The 9,256-nt window shown below is 52.8% G+C and overlaps 1 protein-coding gene across 2 annotated transcripts; it reads right to left on the bottom strand.

The window, feature by feature from the left end:
* Positions 1-986: 986 nt before the first annotated feature.
* Positions 987-7,953, bottom strand: CNP (2',3'-cyclic nucleotide 3' phosphodiesterase). 2 transcript variants are annotated; one of them, XM_011381233.2, is made up of 4 exons: positions 7,767-7,953; positions 5,963-6,629; positions 3,958-4,097; positions 987-2,502 (listed from the first exon to the last, which is right to left on the bottom strand). In XM_011381233.2, exons 1-4 carry the CDS (start codon positions 7,767-7,769, stop codon positions 2,053-2,055), a joined length of 1,260 nt encoding a protein of 419 aa, XP_011379535.1. In that variant the 5' UTR covers positions 7,770-7,953; the 3' UTR covers positions 987-2,052. The 2 variants fall into 2 exon arrangements, with proteins under 2 accessions (XP_011379535.1, XP_011379536.1); XM_011381234.2 differs by lacking the exon at positions 7,767-7,953 and adding an exon at positions 7,610-7,753.
* Between the last annotated feature and the right edge of the window lie 1,303 nt (positions 7,954-9,256).

The raw sequence follows: 9,256 nt of genomic DNA on the forward strand, positions 1-9,256 counted from the left end.
CAGCTACTTTGTGTCACCCCAGAGTCAGTGGGCCAGAGCTCACTTTAGGCTCAGTGTGGTGCCCCACAGGGGTGTGGGCACCTCCAGCCTGGTGGCAGATGGGTGATAGCTGCCTCTCCCAAATCTATTTTTAGCATGTGAGTGCTGAGTAGGCCCTGGGCCCACCCTGACACCAGCTCACACTTGGAAACACCATTCTTTGCAAATGCCCTCACTTCTCCACTGGTGTCCTTTTCTGCATGGGAGGCAAGCTGGGAAGGAAGCAGTGGTGTATAGCATGGTGTTCAGGTCAAGCTTAGTGCTCATGGTGAGGAATCTTGAGATTCCAGGCAGATACTAGAGGCTTTGGCTGAAACTTAAGTTTTTGGTGGTTTGGTGGTAGAAATGGTGGGGCAAGACCTTGAACCAAGATTGTATGCTTTCTCTTCCTTCAGAGCCCCTGCTCTTTTCTTTCCAGTCTTCCCCCTTTGGTGCCAAGGCCATGGTGAAGTGATGACTGAGTTAGGCCTGGGAAGTTCTCTGTATAGCCGTCCAGGCCCTTGTTGGCTGGAAGAGACTCTGAATGTCAGGTCTTCCCTTGTGTTTGAAGCAGCACTGACTTGAGGGTGGCCTTCCCTAGACAACTAGGGCAACCCATTCTAGGAGTTAGGAGTCTTGCTTCTCTGAGAAATCTGATTGGACTGGCTGGGCACGCCTGTGGGCCTGTTTCAGGAATTAATGGGGGATGAGAAGCTCTGTGCTCCCTGTTCCTCGTACCCAGCCAACTCCCATTTTCTGTGTGCATCTAAGACCAGCCTCTCTCCTTTCTGCCTTCTTATGAAAGCCACACTGTTCAGCTGCCCAAACTCGCCACAGCTGTGCCCAGCCAGCAGCGGGGAGACAGGACCGATGGCCCCAAGCTGTGGGACAAAGCCAGTCCTAACACACCCAGCCATTGCCTCAGGGAAGATGAGCTAGGCACAGAAGGGTGAGAGAGACTGCACAGCTAGGTTAACATGATTTATTTCATTATGAGTCTTACAAGTTTCTGAGGTTGGGCAAAGCCAGGATAGTAACTCAGATCCCAAGCACTTTTGTTGAGTGACAACCTAATTAGCAAGGCCCTGTTACTGAGCAGAGGACAGTGGAGGGAACCACAACCCAATTTGCTGTATTAAAAACCCCTTCCCAGAGGTACCTGGTGGGGCTTAGCCCTTAACAGCCAGGAGTCTACTCCACTGGCTCTTAGTACCCACCGGCCCCCTTTAGAGGAGGCACATAGGCCTCCAGAGGCACCAAGGAGGCCGGATGGGCTGGGCAGACTGCAAGACTGGAGCTTCCCCACTGAGGCACTGTCTCTGGCCTCAGTCTCCCATCCACATGGCAGAGTCACACCACTGGAAAGGGTGGCCATCCCATTTCCTTCCTGGGGTGAGGCCAGCAGCCAGCCCGAGATGTGTGGCTGACGCTTATTGTTCTGTTTTCTTCCCTAGTTATCAAACTGTTACCTAGTTACAGTGTGAAGAAGGGGACAGGTACTTAGGACCCAAAGTAGGAGACAAATCTTTTTCTACCCTGGTAAAAAGCCCCAGCTTTTCTGGGGCTACACTGATTAAGAAATGGGATCAAGGCCCAAGGACCCTCCCCCTCACATCCACCACCAGTGTTCCGTGGCCATGGTGACCACCCCCATGGGCAGTGTGTAGCTCTGAGGTGTCTCTCCCAACGGCCAGCTCTGGGCAGGGCAGTGGACTTAGACTTGCGCTGGGGGCACCAGTAACTGAAAGTAGGGCTCAGGGTTGTGGCTGCAGCTCCAGGCCCAGGTCACCCAGCCTCATCAGGCTGGGTTCCTGAATGGCACCTGCCTACCCACCTTGTTGAAAACTTGAGTGTTAGAGGGAAAGGGGGCTGGCAGGAAAAGAGAGGCAGTTATTTTACAAGTTTTTAAAAAGTTATAGGAAGGTTAATTTTGAGTAAAAAAAAAGAATCTTAAAACAAAGATCAAGCAGAGGGTGTGTTTTCTCCTCCCCCCATCCCTTGTAAAGAGCGAGGGGCACAGGGTGGTGAGAACACTCAGTTGATGGTGCAAGACTGAAAGACACCCCCCTTGCGGCTGCCGTGTGTGGGCACAAGTATGCCCTTCCCGTAGTAGCCCGTGAAGATGGCCCTGACCTTCAGCTTCTTGGCCAGGTTCAGCATCCAGCGCCCATTGCCCATGGAGAAGAGCTTGCCTCGGGTTAGCTCACCCACCTCCTCACCTCTGTTGCCCCCCTTCTCCTGCCGCACAATCTCCAGGAGGTCAATGCCTGTCTGCACAGCCTCCACGTCACCTGCGCAGCCTAGGGTGATGTGAGCACGGCTTCCCCGGGGCAGGCTGTCAGAGAGAGACAGCTTGTCCACGTCATTTGGCCACAGCAGCAGCTCCTGCTCACTCAGCTCCACCTGGGCTCCTGTCGTCTTGGGCGTCACAAAGAGGGCACAAATGGTCAGCGTGAAGGCCTTGCAGTAAGACTTCTTTACCACCTATGGAGAGAGAACATGAGAGGACCACATTAGAGGCTGTGGCCTCTAGGGAGGACAGCTGCCAAGGGTGCGTGCCAAGGGTGAGCACAGCGGAGCAGAGCCCTTTGGTACAGGCACGTCCCCTGCAAACATCCACGACATGCAGTTTGTATGGTGTTGGGGGTATCTCCAGTGACACTGTTCAGGCTGATGTGAAAAAACAGGAAAGTGCTAGAGAGGCAGGGGTTAAAAGCCGTACTTCCTGAGTTCAGAACCCCCCTTCCTAGCTGCCTAGTGCGGGGCTGTGAGCAAGCTGTCGAACCTCTCCACGTTAGCTTATTCACCTATAAAATGGGGGTGACACTAGAACTCGTGACACTACACACCATCCACGTGAGAGTTAAAGGAGTGACTGGGTGAAGAGCTTGGAACAGTGTTGGGAACATAACAAGTGCTACTGTCACTACTACTTATCTTCCCCTGGTAATAGCCACTCTGGTAGCCAGACCATAACCTGGAATGCAGAGGAAGGTGAGAAATAAATGCCTTTGAACAAAATCTCTGGACACCCTGGTTTACATCTGATTACACGTGTACATCTGGTTATATCTGATTCTTTGAGAAATCCCATCTCCCTCATCTGCCTGTAGAAGCTTCTCTATTTTCACCCATAATCATTTGTCCCAGTGGTGTCTAGCATATAAATGGTACTTAACACATACTGCTAAATGAATGAATGGTTAGATTTGGTAATGGAAAGTGTTCCACATTCATTCATGCAGCTATGCTAAGTGCTAGGAATACAAGGGTAACCAAAATAAATGCTTGCCCTCAGGGAGCTTCCATTCAAGTGGGAGACCGATGACCACAAGTAAACTGGTTGCATTAGCCTAGACAGCGAAGTGGGAGGAAATGGGTGGAGAGTCAGGAATGGCCTTGCTGAGGTGACCTGGAGGCTAGAGACAGCCATGTGCACCCAGGCAACAGATCATCATGTCAGAGGCTGTGGGCAAGGACACCAACTGTGAGGTGAGGAAGGGTCTGGTACCCCTAAGCCAATAAGCCTTACTATCCCTGGACATTCTCTACTCTGGGGCAAGGCCAGGCCTCAAACCTGGGGACAGAACCTCTGAGTGCCAGGTTCCCTGAGGACAAGGGACTCCTAGCCTTTGAGACTGAATGCGGGCTTAGAGAGGCCAGAGCAGGAGCCTGTTGCCAGCAAGCATTCTCCATGAACCTTAAGGAAGAAACAGCACTGGTGGGCAGGCCTGGGGACAAATGCGCAGGCTGGTGGCATCACAGGGCGGGCTCCCCAGAAAAGGCGCCTGAGGTCTATGCAACTAAGCCATCCAAGGGGCGAGCTGGAGCAGATATCATTCTTCTGGAGCTGGTTTCTGCTCCCTGCCTTAGGCTAGTACCTACCCCCAGAACCTCATCCCCTTCCCACCTCAGCTAGTGTTCTTGGGGAGCACTCACATCCTGCTGGGCGTACTCATCTGCCCCGGTGGCCTTCCCGTAGTCACAGAACTTGGTTGTGCAGTGCAGCACGCCCGGGGGTCTCTTCCCAAAATAGGTGACAAGGTCAATCTTCTCCCTGGGCTCATCCCCAGAGACAACTGCAGGAGGAAGAGAGCGGGGTGGTCAGGGCAGGAGAGCAGAGAGCATGGGCCCAGAGGGAAAAAACTGGGACGTTAAGCTAACTCATTTACTCATTAGTTGGTCAAACTAATAGCAACTTCAGAGCTATAAATTACATAGATTTTTACATCTATTCCCAAGTCGAAAACTAAGGCACTTGTAACCCATGAAGGCAATATAAGTCATGAAAAGTTGGGTAAGAAAGAAAAAGATGGTTGGGACCTATGTGGTACAACGGAAGGAGCCGGAAAAAGCATAATTAACATCACAGCCCTCTTATAAGCCGTTTGACCTGAGGCAAGTGATCGATCCTTACCTGTCAGTCAACTACAACAATTAGGGTGACCAGCCGTTTTCCCACAACCACCCACAACCACGTGGGTAACTATTAACTATTAACAGCACCCCATTTCACTCGGGCCCACCTGGATGAGAAGTTACCTAGTCACCATACTATGTACCTTGCAGGCTTGTTTGGTGGGTGAAAGCCTATATAAAGCCTGGGATATAATAGGTCTTGGGATATAATAAGATGGTATATGGCTGGTAGACACAACAAGGTGTGGAGTATCTGTAATTTCAATTTCCAGACTCTAAGGTTATGGCTAGTTTTGGACGTACCGGGTTTTCCCTGTTTATTCCCAGAGTCAAATCCCTGTGAAGATGTCACTCATCTCCAGGAGGAGGGAGGCTGCTACTCTGAGAGCTGACCTTATTCTTGGCCCAGTACATTTCTCCTGCTGTATCTCAGGCAGTAAAGGGTTTCAGTTTTTAATGGTAAAAGCAACTTTCAAGAGGCAGTCACTCTCCAGGGCAGAGCCACCAGCTCTAACCAGGAGCCCCACCTCTAGTGTGCTTTCCTCTCAAGCTATTCACTGGTACAGGGCTCACACCTGGCCAGTGTCACTGTAGGCTCCACTGTTCCCTGGTTTCCCAGTGTGCAAGCTTTAGAAGCCAAGCAAAGAATTCTCTGAGAACATATACAGGCATAAATCTGCCTCTGAGCATCACAAAGAAACATGGTAGGGGGTGGTTATCAAATATGAAGATAACCTAAAATGTAAGGAAATTGGAAATGGGTTAAAAGAACAGGTGGATTAGTAGGTGTCCTATCCCCAGTAGGCCACTGCAGGAGAGTGAGGGCCACCAGGGTCTTTCCTTAACCAAACCTACCCCATCATTGAAGCAAACAGTCCTTGCCAGGAGAGAACCCTGAGGAGACCCTGCTGGAGTCAACAATAGTTCAGGCTCTCACCATGGCTTTGGGCAAACCTCACATCCCTTCTGGGCCTGTTTCCCCATCTGCAAAATGAAGGAATTTTTCTCTGAGCCGTGGGATGCCACAGGAGGTGCAATGGGTAGCCCAAGGCCTAGGAACTACCCCCAGTGAAGTCACAATAGTCCTAGTTATAATGTTTTTGCAGCTTAGGATTCTGTCAAGTATTTTAGAAAACAGTTCTGCTGCTGCTAAAAGTTATTTGAAAACACTGAACCAGATTCTCCAAGGCTGTAAGAAATGCTGACATATTGTCTGTTGACAATAATTTGTTTTTCCCACTTCTAAGACAGGTCAGTGGTCTACATTCAGGCTGGGAAAGGGGAATTGGGCAGAAAAGGACAGGAAGGAAGGGTGCAGTGGGAGGCAAAGTGCTCTGGAAGCGCCTCTCTCCATATCCCACTGTGCTCTCACTACCCAAGGCTACCTCAGCCTTGTACCAGGTGAGCTTCCACCTGTTTCCTCACTTTGCTCCCAGTGCTTTGAGGATACCGTGGTTCTGAGCATGCAGCACGTTGTACCCCGCAAGCGCTAATTGCCCCTGACCTGCCCTGCCCTGCCACCTACAGTGTCGCAGCTCCTTCTTGAAGGCCTTGTGGTTCCCCAGCTCATCCAGGAAGGTCTGGCCGGCTTTGCGGAGGCTGTCAGAACTCTTCTTAGTCAGGAACCAGCCAAAGTAGAGTGGCAGGAAGTCCTTCTCCAGCCCAGGCTTCAGCTTCTTTAGCTCATCGACCGACAGCTGCCACTGGCTCTTCTCCTTGAGCTGGGCACAGTCCAGCCGCCATGCTGTCTTGGGCTCCACCAGCACCACCTGGTACTGGTACTGGTCAGCCATTTCAAAGAGCTGCTCCAGCCGCTCCCGCTCATGGTTGGTGTCATCCAGCACAAGGACTCGGATGTCCCGGCGGCAGCAGTCAGCCAGTTCCTTGTCCAGCAGCTTGTACTCCTTGGGGAAGCCTCCTCGAGCAGGGGTAATCTTGTAAGCATCGGCAGACACCATCTTGGTGCTGTCACGGTACCTGTCCGTGATGGCCCGTGCCAGAGTGGACTTGCCGCTCCCTGGCAGGCCGCGCAAAATGAAGAGCGTCTTGCATTCTTGTAGCGTGCCCACCGTCTCCTCGTCCTGCAGGAAGGGAAACTGCAGCTCAGGCTTGTCCTTGGCCTCTGAGGATGACATCTTGCGGAAGAAAATCTTAGGCAGGAACGTGTGGCTCTTTCTAGAGAAGCCTCTATTCTGTGTGAGGAGGGAAAGAGCAGACGTCAGCCAGGCCACTTGTGGCCACCTTGCCGCCTTGTCTCTGGCCTCTTTCTAACTGGCAACCCCTGCCTGGAGCTCTCCAGCCCTAATTTACAGGCACCCTGGGAGTTGTGGGTGCCTTCCAAGCCGTGGACTTCCCTTCTCAGTCCTTCGGTACCAACTGCTTCTGGTTGTGGAGGATGGAGAGCAGACTTCTCTGAGCTTTCCCTCTAGTTAGAGCTGTAGCCCCCAGGATCACCCACTGCCACCGCCTCTAAAAGAAATATGCTGGAAGTGCGTGCAGGGAGAACTAACTTATACCCTCAGCACCTGTTAAGTCAGGATGATTTCTTTGGAGGTAGGGGTCTTAGGTCTGGGCAAAGCCACAGCTGCCCTGGCTCCGAGAGTGCAGAAGAGGGTGAGAGTGGAGAAGGGTTACCGAAAGACTTCTTCCCTTCCCCCAACAATGACAGGAACAGATAATACTCTCTTGTCCGGGATAGGGGGGACAATGGTCCCACAGAAGGGCTGGTGGGGGCAGGGTAGGAGAGCGCAAGACAAAGAGCCTCATTCACCACACATGCCACCTCCTCTGCCACTGGCCCCCCACAAAGTCTTGGCTTTGTGCCTGCTCCAGGACTGGGCGGTACCGAACACCTGCGTTCAAGGTCCAGCTCTGCCTACCACTTTGCTGTGTGTCAGCAGCACCTCTCTGAGCCACTTGTTTTCCTGCCTGCTAAAAGCCACACGTTTTTAATGTAAACCTTTTACACCAGCTCCAACCTCCCGTTAGCACAGAGAGCTGTGTTTGTGCTCAAACAAGGCCCTAGGGCAGGGGAAGGCGAGGAATGTCCGTCCAGCGCGGGCCTCGGCGTGGGCACCAGCCCGGGACCCACATGCCATCTGGTCTGCAGCTCCAGAGTCCCTTCCTCCTCCAGCGGCCGTCCCCTCCCCCACACTCCCGGCGTCTCCCCTACCTCAGGGCTGCACCCGACTGCCAAGAAAGGCTCAACTCAACTCCGGAACCTCAGGGCCTCATTTGCATGCCACTTCCTCCGAAAAATCCCCCCACGCTTTCTTTTCCCCAGTGCCCGGCCCGCTCCCTAGCCTCCCGGCCTTCCCGCGCCTGCTCACCATGATGGGGAAGGGGCGCCGCGGTCGTCTTCGTAGGCACTAGCTCTCCGGGGCCGCCCGCCTGCGCGGAGGGACACGGAGACTAGCGAAGACGCGACCCCTCCCCGGGCCCCTTTACATAGCCCGACCCTTTACCGGGGGTGGAGCGCGTACAGGCCGGAGCGGGATAGGGCGGGCCGAGGCGGGCCGCGGCGCGCCCTCTCTGCGCAGGCGCGGTGAATCGAAACTAGAAACTGACCAGGCGCTGGGAACAGGGTGACGCGTATTCCGCATCCTGCCAGAGTGCACACCTGCGGCGCACCTGTCTGGCCAACGGCTGGGGATATAAGCGAGGAGCTTTCTGGCCTTTTTTTCTTGTAGGTGTCAGTGATGAACTCTTTAAAGAGGAAAGCAGTCACCCTTCCCCCCATGGGTCCCCCGCCGGGATTAGGATTAGCGACGGAGGCAGGGCCGTGCAAGTGCATGGTCGGATCCTGTGTTTATTTAAAATACGGATATTTTATTCATCGTGGGTTTTGCATTAAATTTTTGTTACAAGATAAAATACTGTTTATCTTGCTCACCGAGTTTTTTGGCGCCTCGCGAGAAGTTGCAACTGAAATGTCTCACTTCCCTCACCCTAGTCCAGGCCCTGCCCCAGCCTGAATTCAGCCTCTGCCCAACCCTGCCGGGAATTGTGGGACGGAACCAAAGGCCAGAGGGACAGATGAACACCATGGTGAGATTCCTAACTCATCCCCTGAGGCAGCTGCTCAGCCCACCACTTCCTCTGTGAAGCCACTGAAAGCTCAAGTAGATTTTGGAGAGCTTCCTGTGTACCAAGTGCTGTGTTAAGCACTCATATAATCCTCACAGCAACCCCTGAGGCAGATAACCATTCTAAAAAGGAGGAAACAAGCTTGGGAGCCTTAATTTACTTGACTGCACAGGCAGAGGGGGCACAGCAGATGAGCCACAGCTCCTAAACCTAGGCTACTCCTGATTCTTGGGCAGGAAACTTCTTTCTTCCTCTGGGCTCCTAGAGTACAGTGCCCCTATCGGTGCCAGCATTCACTTCATTCTGCTTTCAGGGCTTAGGGGTTTACAGGTAGGTCTCCCTCACTGAGTGATGGCTGAGGCTGTCCCATTATTATTTCTTCCATAGAGCCTCCCACAGTACCCTGCACACAGCAGGTACTCCGCAAGATGAACCAATGGCCAGCGATTAGGCAGACATACCTCTATTCCCAGGCCTTTCTCTTTCTTCACCCTTTAAGTTGCCCCGGTTCCTTGGAGCTCTCCTGTTTCTTCACCTTCCTGAAACCCTTTCTTTTCAGCACCTTTCTTATTATTCCATGAGGTCCTTGGACTGGGCCTGAGGAAGAGTACTATGCTTCATAACCTTGATCACACTCTGGGTCAGGCCTTGTTTGAGGGTCTCTGTGTTTCTCACCCAGTCAGGGTAAGGTTAGAATTCCTTGTACTGGGGAACTGGTGACCTGTGCCAGGTC

This window comes from Pteropus vampyrus, unplaced genomic scaffold (assembly GCF_000151845.1).
Source record: "Pteropus vampyrus isolate Shadow unplaced genomic scaffold, Pvam_2.0 Scaffold432, whole genome shotgun sequence".
Classification (NCBI taxonomy): domain Eukaryota; kingdom Metazoa; phylum Chordata; class Mammalia; order Chiroptera; family Pteropodidae; genus Pteropus; species Pteropus vampyrus.